This window comes from Hippocampus comes, unplaced genomic scaffold (assembly GCF_001891065.2).
Source record: "Hippocampus comes isolate QL1 unplaced genomic scaffold, H_comes_QL1_v1.1 scaffold315, whole genome shotgun sequence".
NCBI lineage: Eukaryota > Metazoa > Chordata > Actinopteri > Syngnathiformes > Syngnathidae > Hippocampus > Hippocampus comes.
Genome location: NW_017805539.1, coordinates 1,206,264 through 1,227,103, shown reverse-complemented (window position 1 = coordinate 1,227,103; position 20,840 = coordinate 1,206,264). Strand labels below are relative to the sequence as shown.

The 20,840-nt window shown below is 42.2% G+C and overlaps 1 protein-coding gene across 1 annotated transcript in view; it reads right to left on the bottom strand.

The window, feature by feature from the left end:
* The window catches only part of dgkb (diacylglycerol kinase, beta), a 50,778-nt gene that overhangs the window by 4,036 nt on the left and 25,902 nt on the right, over positions 1 to 20,840 (bottom strand). Inside the window, exons 18-22 of the mRNA XM_019878788.1 lie at positions 20,542 to 20,631; positions 19,578 to 19,738; positions 15,541 to 15,605; positions 2,769 to 2,859; positions 1,322 to 1,517 (exon numbers count right to left, since the gene is read on the bottom strand). Of these exons, the coding sequence (XP_019734347.1) occupies positions 1,322 to 1,517; positions 2,769 to 2,859; positions 15,541 to 15,605; positions 19,578 to 19,738; positions 20,542 to 20,631 (603 nt within the window). The remainder of the gene's footprint in view (positions 1 to 1,321; positions 1,518 to 2,768; positions 2,860 to 15,540; positions 15,606 to 19,577; positions 19,739 to 20,541; positions 20,632 to 20,840) is intronic.

Below are 20,840 nucleotides of genomic sequence, written 5' to 3'. Positions count from 1 at the left end.
GAACAGCTCCAGAAAGGTCAGCTGCACACACACGCACACACACACGCACGCACGCACGCACACACACACACACACACACACACACACACACAAAAACCTGCTAACGGTTTGATCCATGTGTCGTGCTCGACTACGCCCCCTCTGGCTAATGCACTTGTGTGTGTTTACCACTAAATGCAGCTTTTTGGGGGGAGGGCATGGAGGCTTGTTGGGTCTGAATCATTTTGGAGGTCCACGATGGTCGCAAACTTTCGCTTTTTCTGCGATTGTTTGAATTAAATCTGTGGAAGCTTGTTTAGGGTGAGAAAAATAATCGTGGTCTTTGTGCCCGCTCAGGCAGAAAACTGGTTGCAGGTTTTGGCAAAGTTTTTTTGTCCATCTGGATCCGTCACCAAACGTAAGCTTTTGTTCGTAATGTTTAATTTCATGATTTTTTTTTGGTTTTGTTTGTTTTTTGATAGCAGCAAAGCTAATTGTGGTGCAAACGAACTTCCAAGCTTCTGCTCCTGGTCCGGCGTTAAAAACCTCCGATTCTTATTGTTTTGTTGTGTCGTTCTATGGCAGCCAAGCTTTGTAGAAAACTAGCTGGGTGTCGATTAAGATGCGTGTTACTGTCAGTTTTTTAAAGTCATGTCTTGTTCTCAGTTTCTCTGGCAGTACATGTCAGAATTAACTGCAGGTTTTTCACAGTTCACGATGGTCCTGCATCACATTTCAGTTGTTTTTTTTGTCAGTGATATGTTTATAATTTTTTTCGCCTTTCTATTTACACAGCTAACTAATTCTGGTCTGATTTAATTCTCGGATTTCCGCAAGTGGACCTGCAGCAAACTTCAAATTCTGAGTTCTATGTTTTATTTTTATGGCAGAATATTTTGAGGCAATCAACATGATCTGGACTAAATGAACCTGCTTGTTTCTGCAACATCTTGTCATCTTCCTCTCAATGTTTTCCATTTCAACTGGTGTTATTAGTGTGACGGAAAATTAGAGCCATTTTAGGTCTCTCGCCACTTTTAGCAGTTAGCCACAGTTCCCCTTTCGTTTTGGGCCAATCACAGATTCCAAGTGACGGCCGCCCTTTTGACGTAAATGGAGCCGTGGGAGTCTGCTCCGATTAACTGCGCCTGTCCTCCGCTGTCCTCGCAGGGCCATTAATACGCAAGTGACAGTTCCAAATAGTGACACTGTTTTACCTCCGTGTCGCAAACAAAAGCCGCTCGCTGTGATTCACCTTGTCACCCGTGAAATATTCATACACTCGTGAAAAGTTTTGGGGTCCCAAGTTTGGTGTTGAATGTTTCCATTCTCCTGCTCTCACCTTGAACTGCAAACATGAGCTCCTTGGGATCGGTCAAAGGCGTCCTCCTGTCCGGGCCCTTCTTGGCCGCCTTGCGGTGACCCCTCCTCTTCTTGCTTTCGCCCCACAAGTTGGAGCCGCCGTGCATGCTGGGAATGTTGAGGATGGCGATGCCCTCCAGGGAGACGGAGCTCAGGTCCAGGGTCACGCCGTCACACTTTCAGCAAGAGAACACAGGAGAAGGGTGACAATTAGACAATTTATAGGTGTGCGTGCGTGCGTGCCACTGGACCAGTGGTTAGCGCGTCCACCTCACAGTCCAGAGGTACCGGGTTCGATTCCAGCTCCTGTGTGGAGTTTGCATGTCCTGCCCGGGCCTGCGTGGGTTTTCTTCCGGTACTCCGGTTTCCTCCCACATTCCAAAAGCATGCATGGCAGGCTGATTGAACACTCTAAATTGTCCCTAAGTGTGAGTGTGAGCGCGGATGGATGTTCATCTCTGTGTGCCCTGCGATTGGCTGTCAACCGGTTCAACGTGTCCTCCGCCTATTGCCCGAAGACACCCGTGACCCTTGTGAGGATAAAGCGGATGGATGAATTTTATATATACATAGTCATAGTAGTCCACATTTCTAGTCCAAATGACTAAGACGCTTTAGAAAAGATGAACTATATCTTGATTCTCATTTGGTATCACACTCTGCGGGGTTGTGGAGGGCTAATTACCTTTGTGCAGCAACCAAGTCTAATGGGAAGCATGTGCCGAGGCCCTTCACTTGCACATTTTCGCAGCAGTGGAATGAGCACAATTCTGATCTATTTATGGAAAACGAGCTGGTCAGCGATATCGCGGTTCGTCGGTGGCCCCCTCAAATTATTGCTATTTACAAGCAAGTGTGTTTTCATCTCATTTGGTATCACACTCTGCGGGGTTGTGGAGGGCTAATTACCTTTGTGCAGCAACCAAGTCTAATGGGAAGCATGTGCCGAGGCCCTTCACTTGCACATTTTCGGAGCAGTGGAGTTAGCACAAGTCTGATCTATTTATGGAAAACGAGCTGGTGAGCTATATCGCGGTTCGTCGGTGGCCCCCCTCGAATTATTGCTGTTTACAAGCAAGTGTGTTTTCAGTGTGTTTTTATATTATGCAGGCATCTATAAATTCTGACTCGCGCAGTCAGTGTAGTTCCACATTATGTTGGGCAGCACTGAGGTCTACTGGAAGACATGAAGCATAATTAACAGCAAGACAGTGAAACCAGGTGTTAAAAAATATGTTAAATGTGTTTTAATGAGCTTCAATGTGGTTGAAGCGTGTGGAAAGAGTCGACCTATTTTAAAAATGTTATTTTATCTGGATCGTTTTATTGGACATTTGACCCTATTGCAGGTGGATCTTGAGTCCTCCCATGACAGACGCAAATTGACCGTTTTCTTGGCCAAGCGACTGGCAATGGGCCATACTCACCTCAACCTCCAGGAAGTCGTGTAACTTCTTGCACGTGGCCGAGAACGTCTCTGAAGTGCCGAACTCAAAGTACCACAGCTTGTTCTTTGTTCTGGGAGAGCAAAGGGAAAGCAAACGGCAAAGAGGCCGAACAGCAGACAAGACATCAATCTCGTGACAAGCCAAAGCATCTGTAAAGGCGTATCTCTTGTGAAAAGGGATTTCCTAAACAGCAGATAGGAAACGCACTCTCGTGATCAGCGCATTATGAATCACCACGGAATACAAGATTGCGCTCCATTCGTCACATATTGAGGGATGATGATGATGATGATGATGAATGTAGTGAAGAAGGCGTTGAGAGGCAGCACGTGGACCATCGGTGCACGCCATTGAGGACGAGATAAGAAGGCGAAGGAGGGTCATCTATGTGCACCTTGCAATTAACAGAGGACTGGTGGGGGTGGGGTGTTGGAGGTGGATCTGATGGGGGGGGGGGGGGGGGGGGGGCTGCACCCGCTGGCTTCCTTTGCTAAAACTGACGATCAATGACCTCACCATCTGTCTATACACTCTTACTGTATCATATCAGGGTGGGGAAAACGGTTGCACACCAGTACTACATTTCACATACAATTTTTGTACCGTATGTCAAACAGTTCATTCTAATATGAAATCTCAAAATGAAGCTCATGTTATCATTTTATTATTTGTAATTTATTAACTCAGTTTAGAGATGAGGTGGATGAAGGGAACATTCCTGCCCAAGTGATAACGTACATTTGGGGCACTTATGCTCCGTATCGGTGTGGCCCAAATACCAAATGGCCTGCGGACCAGTAACGGGAGAAGGGCCAGTGGTTGGGCACCACTGCGATAGAGCATAATCAAATCAAATTCTGTTTATTGTTGCCGTTGAACAGAATCCTCGTACGGTCAACACTTTTCAGGAAATCCCCAAAAATCCGAAACAGCTTGTTTCAGGTCGTGTTATAACTTATATTTCTATAAAATATCATTGCACACTCAAGCCAGCACAACACTACCCAAAAATATATTCAATCGCTAATTTATTATACTGGCATTGATTAAGATTAAACAAACAGCCTGTGGCATCCATGCGCTTCAAAATTCATGGTCGTGGTTTGTGTTGATCCCCCACCATGCAAAAAGCCTTTAACTATGTCACAAAAGCAAACGTTTGTCCTACATCTTCAGAAACACCTCCTTAATCTTTAGCCACGAGTGATGCAATAAATAAAACAACAAGCCAACAAACCCCTTCGATTCAGCGGATATGAAGAGAAAACCGAGGCTTATCTCTGCGACTCACGAGAGTCCTTCAGCAACGAAGCATCATGGCGATCGATTTTAAACAACTTCAATGTAGTTAACTTTACTATTTTCACTCGTTATGGGCTAAAAAAAAAAAAAACCTTATCATGCAGATATTAAATACAGGTGACACCTGCAGAAGGAGGAAATTGCAGTAGTTTTTCAACAATTGTCAGACATAAGACATAAAGAGCGGCAATGTTTTCATTTTCAAGCTATTTATGTCGCTTTGAATTGGGTAATCTTGCATAAAAATACCAGACGAAGTGGAGATGGACCATCAGTATTGATTTGAGGGGGGGGAAAAAATGAAGTGACGATATGTAATAAGATGAAGGTATACAGTCTGTAATATACATAATTATATGATTTTCACAGCTATAACAGCCCTTAGAGGCAAACCATAACTACATTTGGCCCGTGACAAAAACAAATTTGACACCCCAAAATGGGGTTTTGAATAAAAGAAGTCCGAACGGTGGCCCTTGCGGGACTCCACTTTGGGACATTCTGAGCTACTGATCGATATGGAATAGTCTCCCTTCAGAAGGCCGGTTTTACACTAATCTGAGGCAGGAATTCTAATTTCACAGAAGAGTTTTCATCTTTCCGAGAGACGACAAACAGCGGAATGCCATTTATCTTCCACTGTGAAGGACCAAAAAAATAAAAATAAACAATAATGCTGACACGCAGAAGTGAATGCAGTAAAGAATGGCTCAGATGAGGGGGATGTATTAGTATAAGCAGAGGAACAATCGCTGAATTATTGATTTCCTCATTAGGACCTTTGTCAGGACCATTTAGCCACTTTATAGATGGGCTTTCATAAAGTCTACTTGCAAGGTAGAGGGACTCAGCTGATTTATCGTATGGTCAGTCGGGATGGGAAGAGAGGGAAGGCGGCGGACTGAGGTGAACGGGCACCACTGGACAGTGCGTGTTGGGACGTACACAAATCAGGACAGCGTATTCAAAAGCGATGGTCGGTGATTTGTGGGGCAAATGAGCCACGTGGCTGGCAGGTGCGAGTGAAAAATGAGCTGCTGTCTACTACAACCTGCGGATAAAGTGGGTATAAAAAGTCTGCACACCCTTGTTCAAATGCCAGGTTATTGTGAGATAAAAAAAAAAAAAAACAGAGCCCAAGGTAAATCATTTCAAACTTACCTATAATTGAATTCATTATAAACAATTACATGAAAAATGAGCATGAATTGCTGTATAAAAGTTTAATTTTTGATATGTTTAATTAAGTATTTTTTAGCCTGCCTGTTTCAATTGGTTCATGAATCATTTTCATTGTCATCATTCATCTCCTTAAATAATCCAATGTATTGATTGTAAACAAGCAAATCCAAATATTGGTAAAAATAAAACTGACCTACAAATACAGTTAAAATAGCATGGATTATTCGTTCATTATTCACATAAACACTTTGAGATGTTTTCCATCAAATGTGGCCCTTGAGCACACCCCCACATGTTTTGTTACTTGCCAAATCCGTACCTATTGAACCGAATTTAGTCATGGGGATCCACAAGCAAGCGGCAAAAGACTGAGTATGACAGGAGGACCGCTCCTGACAATTCGCACCACTTAACCTAACAAGCTAACACCATAGCAACAAATCACCCGGCGTCCATGTTCATTAGATAATTAGCAGCGGGATCGGATTGTCATTTGTTCCTCGACGACTGACGTCAAACACGGGATCCGTCACAAAGACTGGCAGTGGGCTTGTTCCTGCACTAATGACAAGGTGTCTTAATTATCCGAGTTCGAGGTAATGATGTGCATCTTTTTCGGGGTCAGAAATGTACTTCGAAGATATGCATGCACATTCAGAGTGCAAGAGTAGTGCATTTCGGGTTAGTACGTCAGCCAATATTATGATACTTTGAGATTGCGCTAGGCGTCGGCTTAAAAAAATATATATTAAAAAAAAAAAAAAAAAAAAAAAAGAATCTATCAAACAGACTTTTTTTTCCCCCAGCAGTTTTTTTTTCTAAACGTCAACATTCACAAAATTACAGCGATTCCTTGAAATATGAGATTCATTTTTTTCACTGACCATGCTTGTATCTCAAAACACTTGCATCGCAAATTGCCGTTCACCACTGACATGAATGAAAAAGACATTCATCTGTTCCAGTTTCCCTTAAAAATAATCCTAAGAATGTTTGCACGGTGTTTTCTAAAAAGAAAAATATCACTCTAAATGATTGGATTTTATATCAACATTTTTACACCTTTTTTGGTTCATTGCAATGAACATTGCGCTGCTGCTTTTGATGTGCTTACTTTGGTCACCTGGGGGCGATATGATATTCATTCATTCATTTTCCGAACCGCTTGATCCTCACTAGGGTCGTGGGGGGTGCTGGAGCCTATCCCAGCCGTCTTCGGGCAGTAGGCGGGGGACACCCTGAAATTGGCTGCCAGCCAATCGCAGGGCGGGGGGCGATATGATATAAAAATACAATTTGCATGGTGATACATGGAGCTTCTCAGTCAGCACAGTAATATTCGTCTTTCTTTGTAGAGGATAAGGAACATATGACAGTGAGTACCGTTAAGCCTCGCTATTCGTGGCCGGACTTCAATAAAATAAATGAAATGTAACTGAAAAAAAGAAAATCTTGGAAAAAAACGCAGATAAACATTCCGTGAAAAATGGGCAAAAATAGAGAACACAAAACAAACAATATGCAAATCCGCAGGTGCCAAACTACCCGTACGCTGGGTTGCTGTTCGCAAGCCTTGTTATTCATGTGAGCGAACAGCACTTTGAACTCTGGAAGTCTCTAAAGATGACAAAAATAACTAAATAATCCTGACAAATAAACTACAAATGATCATTTATTCATCCATCCCTACTTTGAGATTGACGAAGACAAGATAAAACCCCGTTCCCTCAAAGCTGCTGCATCTCCACAGGACGTCATGCAAACTTAATGACGCTTCCCGTGGGAGCGATGAGGAGGCAAAAACAATGCCGCTCAAATAATAGTGCAGGAGCAAACCTCAAAACCAACAACGGGTGTGAATGGACCTGCAGTGTATCGATGCAAAGCGGATGTTGAGAGCTGCTCGGGTTGGTCACACGATATCAGCTGTTCCAGTCAAAGTTGCCGTGTCAAGTGAAAACAGAGAATGAAACAATGACCGCAGCTACCTATGCTAATAAAAGTCTGCTGTTTCAAACTTATCGACATGTAGAGTACTAAAATCTGATGAGAATGAAAAAGAATTAGTTATTAAAAATAGTTGTCCTGTTGCTTTTCTTTTGGGTTTTTATTGATCAAATACCCGATTTTCCGCACTATAAGGCGCACCCAAAAGCATTCAATTTTCGCAAAAGCTGACACTGCGCCTTATAATCCGATGCACCTTTTTTATGGATCAATAATTCTGATTTCTTGGACGTAGTAATTTAAATGTTCCATAAAGAGATTTGTTAAAGCTGCAGTGATTGTGAAAGCTCAATATAAATAAAGCCGTATTGTACTGTATTCCCTTTCGTGTAGCACCATCTAGCAGATGCTTAATGCAATTGCAGCCACTACTGTCACTTCGATTCTATGCACCTTATAATTCGGTGTGCCCTACATATGAAAACAGTTTTAAAATAGGCCATTCACTGAAGGTGTGCCTTATATGCCGAAGCGCCTTATAGTGCGGAAAATACGGTAAATAAAGTGCGTGAAAGTAGTAGTCTACTTACGAGGCCATTGGGCCTCATTCACTATGAAATGGTGTCGGAAAGCATCCTCCTAGCGTGACTAACACCATGACTAGCGATGGTATTCATTAGCCCATCTATGGTGTTTTGCATTGTATGTTAGCATTAAGCTAGCGGAAAGAAAAGTGTTTTTTTTTGTTGTTTTTTTTTTTTTTAATAGAGAAGAACAACGTACTCACTGATTGACAAAAAACCGCAGATATGGACTGAACTGATCATTATTCCGGAATCCATGCCTAAATCTCAAATCCCCGATCATTCCATCGCTGCTTGGTCGTCCAAATGGGTTTCAGAAGCGATCAACTTGAGTGCGGCATCGCTGCCCGGAGGCCAAAGCAGCTTTCCGAGCACTTTACACTGGACGCACTTAACACAACACAGCCTCCATTGATTTTCTCCACCACTGACACTTAATCTAACCCACAGTGATCTACGACCTTATTCCAGCACTAATTTCTTCTTGATCAGAGGTGATAAATATCGCATTGACATAACCAACTCTTTGCGTGCCGCATCAATGCGCCGCCGTGGTGTTGGGAGTGCCGTGCAGCCTGTAGCGCTCCCAGGTCCGCTTGGCAGTTTGAGAAACGACCAGAGCTGCATTGGGGAACAAGAAACCTACTTTTGTTTTCAAAGCAGGGGGCTATACTTCAGACTTTTTAAAGACCATTCACAATACTGTATGCGGTCAGTCGGGAATTCACCGTACGGGCTCAACATCATGATGTTTTGCTTTTGTTCACCATTTAAAACAGTTCCCAGTGTCTTCATTACCTGCCTGTGATGTTGCTCATCAAAATATACGAGGGATCAAGATTTATACAGTGGAACCTTGAGATACAAGTTTAATTGTTACTGTCACCATGTTTGAAATTCAAAACATTTGCATTTGAAGTCATCCTCTCCACTATGAAATGAATGGAAATGCCATTCGGCCGTCCAGCCTACAACCCCCCCCCAAAACCCCGCCAAAAAATGTTTTATCATTTATCAATTGTGTACTTTATAAAAACATACAGTCCCAGAATCAAATAAAATCTAAAATAGTCAATGTTTAACAATTTTTTTTTTTTACCTGTGAGGATTGTCACATTGTCTGTTTGTGTTACATCACTGTTTGCGATAAAACTGATTCAAGGTTAAAAACACAGCGACAATGATGCTACTTGTTAGCCAATCATAGGCTTTTATATTGTTACCATTAAGCTAGCGGACAAGTCGAAGGTAAAGTTGCTCTTTGTTTTAGGTTTATAGTTTGATGGTAAACTTCAGTTTAGAGTGGCAATAAACACCCTTCAGCCCCTTTTTTGGCGGAATTCAGCACAATTTGCCATATTTCTGTTTGGGAGTCAAAGGGAAAAATATATTTCAACAGGTCATAGCTTGAAAAAGTCACCACTGTATTCAAAGAGAAAAAAAATCCTTATGTCTCTTTGTATGATAAATGTTTATTTAAAAGTGATTTAAGGATCAATGGGCAACCCATTTTGACCGGTGTGTCCTGAACGCTGATCCATGCTTGGTTGAGGGTGAGGATAAGTTAAGTGGCTTCAGAAGTAGAGGTTAAATGAGTGCATGCGTGTGTGTGTGTGTGTGTGTGTGTGTGTGTGTGTGTGTGTGTGTGTGTGTGTGTGTGTGTGTGTGTGCGTGTGTGTGTGCGCGCGCGCTCCCACTGAGGTGTGGGACAGGGGCCACAGGTGAGATACCTCTAAATTACACACAAGTGGTCATTAATTATAGATGACACTTTGGTCGCATAAACGATTTCAGCCTCAAATGAGGTCCGAGGGCGGCACAAATGTGTGTGTAATTGTGTGTGTGTGTGTGTGTGTGTGTGTGTGTGTGTGTGTGTGTGTGTGTGTGTACAACACTGGTTGATTCTTAACATGCGAGTGCGAGCGCACGCATGCACACGCACACACACACACACACACACACACAGACTTTGGCATTGTGGTGTTACCCCATCCAGCACACGGCGGTGCTTTGATGAACACGGCTCATTATGCTAAAGAGCACCGCATGCCCAGACTTCCCTGCGCCTTCGGGAAAGGTTAACTCGGGATGGTTACACAGCACAGCCAGGGCCCCCGAGAGGGTGGGGCGTCCCGGGAGGGACGCACTGAGGCCGTTAGATGTCTGAGGACCTTAAATAAAAGTCCAAATATCAAGGGGACATCAAGGCGCTGGTAAAGATCGACACTTCAGCAACACAACGGGAAGAAATCAGCTGGGTTGGTTGGTTGATTTATTTCTTTTTAAATTGCCAGTAATAGCAAACAAGCGGTTAGCACGTCTGTCTCACAGTTTTGGGAAGGGGGGACTAAGTGCTTGAATCTGGCAACCAGGAGCACTTTTTTACCCTAGCGTCACTTGACAGTAACGTAACCAGACCTCACGTTCGCAGCATTATGTTATTTTGGTTAAAGAGCTAACACGATCATACAAGTAGCTACAGTACATCTGATCGGACATTTTATTAGGGATTCATCGGGCTATGCTATGCAATAGGGATTCAATAGATGAAGATTTTTTTTGGGGAGTCGACTATAATGATAATGCTGCAATTTGTAGTGTCGTGTTGTGATGTTCGTTGGTGCGTGTTGGCATATGAAACATGTTTTTGTCATCAAATACCCGCGCATGATTGGACATTATTTGGCGACTAAGATGCCGCTGCTCTGAAAACCTTTTCTGTTGATTTCTATTCACTTTGAATGACAGAATTTGTTAAAGAATGTTGTTGTTTTTTTTTGTTTTTTTTTTTATGGGCATATTCAGCATACAATTCATGAAGCGCTCCTTGATGTAAACTAAATGTAAACAGAAAAGTTGGTCAATTTTTAGGTCTGAATCACTCCTGCCGCTGGAGCTGCAGCCTGATGACACCTTGGAAATTCTGTCAACACCTGGCATGTTGCTATAGTAGCCAGACGGGTGCTAACCCAAAGAAGGATTAACGATATGAGCCACAGTCTCATAACGAGAGGCTGTTGGGGAGAAAACTGGAAATTGGCTGTCTCCAGAAAAGTGCTTATTGGGCCAAGTTCAAAGGAAACTGCTCAGAGCCAAAACCCAAACGCGAAGCATGATAAACGCAGGATCTGGATAAGGCTAAGCAGCTGTCTGCATTGGTTTTTTTTTTTGTTTTGTTTTGTTTTGTTTTTGAGGCTCTAAAAGTTAAGGTAAGCAATGTACTTATTCCTAAAATAATGCTATGCTTGTTATGGTACTACTCCAGCCAGATAAGCGAATGAGGACTGCGTGCTCCTGGTTGCATGGCTTTCCTACGTTTAAGGCCCTTTTGGAGATATCATGCTTATGATTATTCGTCCAACAAAAAACTCGGCCTTTTGGGGGCCTTAGCAATGCCTGAAGGTTTTGAGGATTTGTGGACAGTTATGAAAAGGTTTCCCAATCGGCACAAAAGAGGGTGGCCATTTCTATGATTCCAGGACGCATGAAAAAGTCTCAATGAGCTGAACTGAACGGGAAGTCGGCCATTTTAATTTGCCGTGAAACATGAAACGGTCATGACCTCACTGCAGATTTAAAGTTAGGATTAAAATAAGATACACAGGTTTAAACGATCAACACAAAATTGGGTGGCCATAACAGCAAGCAAAAAAAAAAAAGTGTCATTGACCCATGCCTGCGATCGAAGAGGAAGTCAGCCATTTTGAGATAATTCCAGGGTTTATACTTTGAAAACCTCCTACCAGGGAATTTGTCTAAGACCAAACTATGTTGTCGTTTTAAAAGGGAAGTTAAGTCTAGATGTCATATGACCAAACAGGTGAGCCGTGATTGGTCGTTACCTTAGCCCTGAGCAACTATGATGTCATTTGCAGTCGACAACAAGTGGCAACATGGCCGCCCCCTGAGATGGATAAAAATGGGTGCATTTTGCTGCTTAATTCATGTTTCACAATTATCAGAATCCCGTGTTTAGATTAGTGGGAGCACATAGAATGCATAGAATGCACATAGTACATATTTTAAACATGATAGTCCATATTTTAAAACTTGACTTCCCCTTTAAATACACATAATGTATTTAGGTACTTTTGTGTTGTGTTCAGTTTGACACAAAACTTCCACTGTGAGTGACATTATACAAACAGCCTTTTTTTTTCAAACTGCTTGTTGTGAAATAAATTTAGTTCACTGCCATTGTACACAATTTTTGCTCGCAAGTCAAAGTAAAATAATTGGCCGAAAGACAGCACCTATAAAAGAAAACTCGTATCGAAAAAAAAAAAAAACGTATCGCAAGGCAATCGCTGTAGCTAAAAATGCAAAGCATTTGACTGACCGGAAGGTTAAACAGCGGTGCCGAAACAAAGCGTTAATTAATTCATAGTGACACACTGAATGGCCCCGAGGTTCAATCTTTCCGAACCTGCCTATGTCTTTATTCTCCTGCCATCCTTCCTTTTCCCCTCCGAGTTACAGATTAGCGCGTAATTACATTAAGAATCAGCAAAAAATGTCGGATGACGGTGGGAGGGTGGTTAGATTTTCAAGAAGGCAGTGGAGGGGTACAGGCGTCGAAAGCAGCAGGAGGAGGAGGAGGAGGCCCGACCTTCGTCACGGGCCGGCTGATTGCCTGCTTTTAATCCTCGACCTCATTATCACCTCCAGGTCCGGCAGTGGCAGTAAATGAATCTATCTGCCGAGTGTCAAATCTTCACACCTTCGCCCTGGTAATCACCCCAAGGTGCAAATACACAAGATGGATAGGGCGCGAGGAGCCGAGGGAAGGGGAGGGGATGCTGGGAAGCAATGTGAGACCCCGACATTCCATCAAGAAAATCTCCTCCGTTCATAATTAAGGCAATTGTCCCGATGTTGTTTTGGCAGTTAAAGATGATTAAATATTCAGTTTCTCTAAGGTCAAACCACTGACAAAATGTATACATGTGACACTTATGGGAGAAGCATATGAAATACTGTCATCGCATTTGAATGTTACATTATTTTGGATACTTCTGGATGTAAATGTGTTTTTTTTTTTTTTTCCTTCCCAAATGATCCAGTGCCATGTGTTTGCATACACACTCTACACCAGTCGTGTCAAACTCATTTTTGTTGCGGGCCACATTGTAGTTACGGTTTCCCTTGGAGTGCCGTTATGAATTTTGAGAAACCATATCAACGTTTAATCACCTCCTCATATACAGTGCACAACAAATTGATGGATAACTAGCTTTAAAATCCGAAGTCAAGAATAATGACTGTTATTGTGGATTACATATGACAATTTGACATTTTGGTTCGACTTTAGCAAGCATCATGGAACTTGATTTGCTTTCGCGGGCCACATACAATGATGTGGCGGGCCAGATCTGGCCCCCGGGCCTTGACTTTGACACCTGTGCTCTACACAGTATCTGACAGCATTTGTATTTTTCTTTATTAAAGCGGTCCAAGGAAAAGCATTAATGTCCAAAATTTTTTTGAACTTTTATTTTGTACTGGAAGCTCCCAAGATAAATAACTATTTCCTACTGTTTTCACGTTTTGGATTTTATTTTCAGGACGAAACATTTGGATTCATTATCGCATAACGTGACTGCATATTAGAGAGCATGCATCTAATTTTCAACTAAAAAAATAAAAAATAAAAATGAGAGTTAAAAACAAAAATATGTTTTCTTTATATTTCTTTATATTTCGGCTTGAAGCGGCAAACGCAAAATTTGGAAATATACAGTCTAGAAACAAAAAAATATATGACTAATTAAAAAAAAAATACAACTGATCCTGTGTGGTAATTTTCCTTCTTTCATTTAATTTAGCCAACGCGTGTGGAAATTCAAACAACCGCATCCCTGTTGTTTCCACACCATTTTACGAGACCTCCGTGAAAAATGATTGAGGTATTTTAAGAAAATGATTCTGTCTGTTATTTGAATCCCGTTAATAATTCACAGGGGCGAATGGCTTTAGGATCACTCTATTACACACTATCCTTGCCACTTCAATAATGCATGCTGATAGTTCCACAAGGTAGCAGAGATTTTTGTTAGATTTGTCCACGGGGCTTGTGACCATTGGAAGTATCGCAACTTATCACAGACGGAGGAAAAAAAAAATGTCAAAAGTCATTTGGTTAAGAAGTGCAGGAAGTTGACATGGCAACAAGCACACAAAGTGCACTTTTGGAGATGTCGAGTCTTTATTTGGCAAAAAAAATGTCATGTGTCCAATAGAACAGCAAGTAAAGTGTATCTCCAAATACCGCCTGGAGATACATGAGTGTAAATAATTGTTTTGTTTTTTGTTTTTTTTCATTGGGAGGTACGGGTAACTTTTTTCTGCTGCCTTTCTTGGCCAGGTCTCGCTTGAAGATTAGCTGACACTGTGCGTCGTCACTTTCTAATGCCATCAAACAATTCCAAATGTTTGCGAATTTTTCTCCAAAACCACAACAAAACAATTTCTGTGTTTGAGATGAGCAACGATATACATTATTCCTGTCTAAGAGAAAAACACGCGTCACCAAATTTGGTGAATTTCTCTTCATAACCAAAAACCTTTTTCTTTGTGTTTCATATTTAAAAAAATGCAGATACATGCTTTTTTTTGTTGAACAGTAACATCATTATACTGTATATTGTCGCCAGCAAATGAAAAAAGCTTTGAAAAACGGGCCGAATACAGAAACATACTGATGACACCAACAAAGACATAATAAAATGCAACATTGCACGACATTTGATCCGCAACCAACTTCGCATCTCTGGAGAATGAGTGCCGGGAGGACGTCGCATGGCTAAATGGCGCACCAGGAGCAGGCTAACATATGCTAACGAGCACAAATGAGATTATTAGGAGGCGGCGTGTCATCGCTCTGACTGATCCACCATGTCAAACTAGCCAAGCCAATTCAATTAGGGCCTAGATGACTCCCTGGCTCTAGTGGAGACGTATGGTGCAGACGTTAAATATTGATGGAAACATACTCGAGATGCCACATTTGTCCGTGTGCGAAAGGTGAACATGTCTCCTGCAGCTCATCACAAAGGCTAAATATGAGGAGCGTCCATTTGTCATCTCAGCGAAGATGCTAAACAGCGACGAGGGAAGGAGGACACACACGTGACGATCGGCTGTGTTAATTATGTTCAAAATGACACGCTGCCCTTACCTAATTTTCCCCAGACAACACACAGTGAAAAATTCAGGGGCTTTTTTTTTTTTCCTATTATCACCTGTGGTAGAGATCATTCATGTCATTGGCCTAAAGTCTAAGAAACATACTGATGTTTATATCTAATCACAAAAGGCACCTTTCGACCAACAGCTCGCTCATCTTAGCTCCAAACAGAGATCTTCAAACAAGGAAGATGTCATCAGTAACCTCTCACGTCAACGTTTCTGAGCAAAATTCTCAAGGACCTCTTGTAATATAACAACGGGGTGAAAATTCTCCACACAAGCAGCAATGATTTAAACGATGCCAATAGAAAACCATTTGATGTCGATTTTTAGGTGGGCACGGCAGTCCCACAAATTGCACATGCCAGAAACTGCCACGGCGCTAAAGAGGTGATGCTGAACAATTTTGAATAAAAAAAAATATGGAGGAGGCAACCGTACAAAATGCTTGCGTCGTTTTGGGAATGGTGTCATGGACAATGTGGAAGAATGAAAAATGTGGGAGTCTGGGGAAGGTTTGAAAAAAAAAAAAAAGACATATGACCTACCTGCTGTTAAATTTCTCCGGGTGCTTCTCCCTCATCACGTGAAAACGATGTGCGATGGAGGCGTCCTGCAAAGTGAAATTTAGATGCTTCATTAAGTCGGCAACGAATCCTGCATCTCTACACTGTGAGGCCGACATGCTAACCTGTTGACTACCACATACATATATGTGCGCGCGCACACACACACACACACACACACACACACACACACACACACACACACACACACACACACTACATTTTCCGTACTAAAAGGAGTATAAGGCACACACACTACATTTTCCGTACTAAAAGGAGTATAAGGCGCACCTTCAATGAATGGCCTATTTTAAAACAGTTTTCATATACAGGGCGCACCGCATTATAAGGCGCATAGAATGGATGTGACAATAGTGGCTGAGGTTGCAGTATGTATCCACTAGATGGAGCTACGCTAAAGTGAATACAATAAAATACAGCTTTATTTATACCGAGTTTCACAACCCCTGCAGCTGTAACAAAGTAAATCAAGTAAAAACTACCAAGAAGAAGTGCAGTGAATCATCAACTTATTGTTGCAAATTGTGTGATTATGGATCTCCTCATTTCTAATATTTACGGCAACTTCTTGCTCATTAACAGAGCACCACGTGGCGTGTGCTAAGACCGCGGTGTGAGGAGAGGTGGCGCGCTATTGACAAGGAGAGGCCTGATGACGGAGGCAGCTAATTAACCAAACACACATCGCCGATAATCACAGCTCCAGGTGGCTACAGACACCGTGGAAACCGTCCTCCCTTCCCTTCCACCACCTCTTCTCCTCTGACACTCTTGACCACCCTCTCACCCTCTTTCGCAGCCACCCGCGCAGAAGCCGTAGACGAGAGGCGGGAAAAAGTGTGAAGGTTTGTTTTTTTTTTTTTTAAACATAGCATATGCTAGAGAAGCGTGACTGACACAGACACTTCAGTTGCATATTAACACCCCGCCGTCTGCTTGGACCATTTAAGAAACCAAACTTTGAGCGTGGAGTTCATTTGCAAGTTTACTTGTTGGTAGATTTTGATCAAAACCAGTGAATCTTCTGCTGGGATGTCACACAATTTAATAAGTAAGGTCTTGGTGAGTATGAGGAAGCCAAATTGAAGACTTTCTAGACTTGTCTTGCCAAGTTTATTCCTTTCCAGAAAGAGGCGAAATGGTATCTGCTTTAAATGAAATCTTCCTGCTGTGTGCTCTGAATAAACACAGATAGTTTTCTCGTCCCTTTGTTGGCAAGAGATATTGAATGTCGCGGGCTACTCCATTGTGTCATATTCTACCTGCGCACCAAGCATGAATTGTATCATGACTTACGGACAGCGTGGCATTCGATTAAACGGCATTGTGTCGCTTTGAACATTCTGCCGGTTTATTGGGAACAACTGTTTTTGTGTGTTGTCATATCACGACCCGCTAGTAGCCGCAATAGCTATTTTTTTTCACCACTGAAAATACATTCGCACACCAACAAGAGCACAGATCTCAATCAAGTTGTTTATTTTATCTCTTGTGTATGTCTGCAATATTGTAAGCAGTGAAATCCGGCGATTGATTGGAAAGGGAAGTAAATAACGTCTCTCGAAGTAAGTCAGCGTTTGAATTCCTGAGAACCGACCATAATCGCATATTTCGGCTTCTCTCATAGGATCTTGATTCTGTGTTTGGTGAGCCATCTCCACAATTTTCAATGAGATCTGCAATAAAATTTGAATTTATTTGAAGGTTTTTAACAGAACTTAACCTGGGGTGCTAATAATCATGGACAATGCTGTACAACATCTTTGGGATATTGGATTATATTTTGTCAAGTATGAAATGGAGATTTTTCTCCTGGAAAATATGTACTTTGCTTCACTAAAGGTGAGGAAACACTGATCCTGAAGTCGAGGGAGGTTTGGGACATTGGTCGATGCTCTTTTCACACATCCACCATACTGCCCAAATAAACCAAATCTAAGCACTTTGTTCAAGTGGTCGAAACATCATGGTGCTTTTAAAATCACTACTTCTGGTGTAAAGTCCCTGCGATGGAAAGGTTTAGCCCCACAGAGGCCGGGCGGTGGCATCCGTGTGGGTTTCGCTCAGCAGCTTGACCTCCTTAAGTCGCCGCGGTGAAGCTTTTGGTGTTGCTTGTCAACGCCTCAACCCAAAGGGGAGACAACTAACTAGCTGACTACCTCCCTCCCGGCTGGCTACTCTTGTCCTGTTTGTAAGAGAATCAAGTTCCCTCAGATACATCCATCATCTCACCTCTCCGTCTGCTGCGTCTGCAGGGAATCAGCCAAAACACTTCTTTTGGTCTTTTTGAGGAGACATCAAGAAGAAAAAGAGGTGCCATTGATTTTTTTTTTGGTCTTCCTCTTTTGGCTTCTGCTAAGTTTGTGCACTAGCAGGGGGTCCTCCTTGTGTTTCAATCGTGCCACTCAAAAAGGAGGGGTGGATCAAAACACATTGTTGGAAGGGAGGAGGAGGAGGTGATGGAGGAAAGGGGGAGTTGAGCGGAACAAGCCCCCTCCAAAAAAAGTTTGCGGTAACTCGTTTTCCGTATTCCTCACAATTGTTATCGAGCCAGACAGCTTTGCTGAGTTCAGCCTCTTTTTTCAAAGACCTTGCCAGCATTTTGTGGCCGACACTTAGAAGTGTGAATGAAAGGAAACGTCAGCGTCCTCACTTGATTACTTTAAGCTTCGCCGTACCGGCTACATTCCATCCATCTTTTCATTCATTTTCAACACCGCTTATTCTGAACAGGGTCGTGGGGTGGGTGGTGGTGCACCTTATATAAGGAACACGGTTTGAATGGTAAACAAGTTGTATTTACTGCATTTATTTTAATATTTTGTGTCACATCAAAGAAAGAAGTTCTAGCAAGAAACGGTTTCTCTGTTGAGTCATGACTATATTGGTTAGCATATGGGTGGTTCTCACAAAGTATGGTGTATTTTAGCTAGCTAGCTAGGTAGCTAGCTAGCTTGGTAGATAGCAATTGTAAGATGAGGTACTCATCAGTTAAGGAACCACTGTACCAAGAACTAAAAGATCCTGACAATTTACAGTCACCTGCGACACTGCCCGAAAATAATTACTAATGTAAAATTGTGTCGGGCGAACTAACGTGGGACATGTGTAATGTCCTCGCATAACTCAAGATTCAGCCCAATTAGAAGCAGGGCCCCGGCGCTTTCATGTGCCTTTCATGTGGGGAGAGTAATGTCCGCCGAAAGGAATGTGGCGCGGTCATTAGGCCGACTGACTGCATTATGCTAGCGTAGTGCACACCCTGATTAGTTCTGTCTCTCAGCCCTGATTGAAATCATTGAATGTCATGTTGAATCTGGGGAAAAAAGATGGTTACTTCTTTTAATCTATCCATCTAGCTAACTAGCTAGCTTTTATGCCGGGCTCTTTTAGTGTGTTCAAAGTGTGTATAAAAAGTCACTAGCTCCTTTTGGTGTGTAAAAAAACTTGTATATCCTTTTTGTGGACACAAAAGTGTGTATAAAATGTCCTTCAACTTCACATGGCACAACTTTACTACAGCGTGATGAAGCTACATGGTTAGCACTGCCAATTGCTGATCTTTTGATTTGGGCTGTTTCATTATAGAAACAATCTACTTTCCATCAACATAATCTCTGAGGTAATTATTAGCTTGACTTGTCGTGTAATCTTTACTTTAGCCTACCGCATCCCTCGAAAAACATTATGGAAAATGTGTCAGAAAATATATGACACTCTAAATCTATAGAGAGCTCAAAGTCTTCTTAATCCCCCACAAACAACTTCATTTGTTAACATCATGCCTGCTGGCTGATGCTGCGCAATTTATAATGACTATCGAAGCAAAAGTGTGTACAGAGGCAAATAATTAGCATTACAGATGGTAATTGGTTTGAATCAGAGAACTATCAATCTAGTCTATTGCATTGTTCGCACTTGTATTAGAATATAGGTTGTGGAGCGCCTTGCCGTCACCAAGAAAAAAAATATATATAACATCTGAATCTCCGACTCACCACGCCAATAGAGAAGTAGTTGTTGATGATACTGTACGGCACCGGGTCTCCCCGCTCGTCCTTGTCGGTGGCCGTGACGTCGATCTTCCAGCGGTCCAGCATTACCTCGCTACTGTTCTCGATGTCACGCAGGATCTTGAGCAGGCTCTCGCCCTCGTAGCCTCCGTGAAAGGGAAAGGCCACAATGTTTATCCTTCAACCCAAGTTTGATAAAATAATGACACCTGAACGTTATAAATAGCCGAGAAGAGAAAGACACTGTGCTGGAAATCATTTCATCATTCCACATTCCCTTCACACTATATAAGAATTTTTTACAGTGAACTTTATTGTTGACTAAAAATGACACTAAAATTAGGGAATGAGTGAATGATTCCGAACACAACAACTGCATTCAAAGTTATTCATCATTCACTACTTGCTAATCTCTGCGCTGGGATTTTTTATATTGTGCATTGTATACGATAGTTGACTTATCAGTCAAATAAAAATAGTTTTGGTCGACTACAGGTGCACCTTTAATTACATCATTGTTGTGACGAAATTACAACGTAGCGGATATTGGTAATCGGAATCCAATTGTTAATTGCCATTGACGAACATACACATCAAGTATGCTTTTCAATTGGTAGGCGTTGATGAGGGTATCGCCTAGTTTTTTCGTGAATCTCAAGTTTGCAAACCATTGTAATAACAAACAGATCCTTGTCAATGGTCACGTTCCGTCGCTCTGGATTTGAAATCAGCACAGCTTTTTGACATTTGAACCGCATTACAAAATGGCTACCTGTACATGTCACAATATAGCGGATAAGGACTAATTTCCACCAAAGCTAATGTTTTCTTACTGAGCCCACCAGCTTCTGCCACCTCTTATGTAATAGGTACATAAAATGTGATTCTTGCACGAACGAATCTAAACCGTGGATGGTTTTGTTCTGTGGCTTTGTCTCTCTTCCAGTACCTCCTCCCCAGCGCAGACATCTGGCCAGGTCATTTCCTGTGCCGAGCGGAAGTACACATACTGGCGGGTTCCGGTCCAAGTTGGCCTTGTCTAGAAAACGAGAGATGAAGTTACAACTCTGGCAATCAATCAGAGCAAAGTGAGAGAAAGGACAAAAAAAAAAAAATCAATTTTGAGCACTGCTCTGGTGCTAGTTAAGGTAAACAACATGGTGGTCTATTTCCAGAGGCACGTTTTGTCCAACAGCCATTCCCTCTTATTACCTTGCTCTTGTTTTGATTGATAAAAAATTGAGGCAA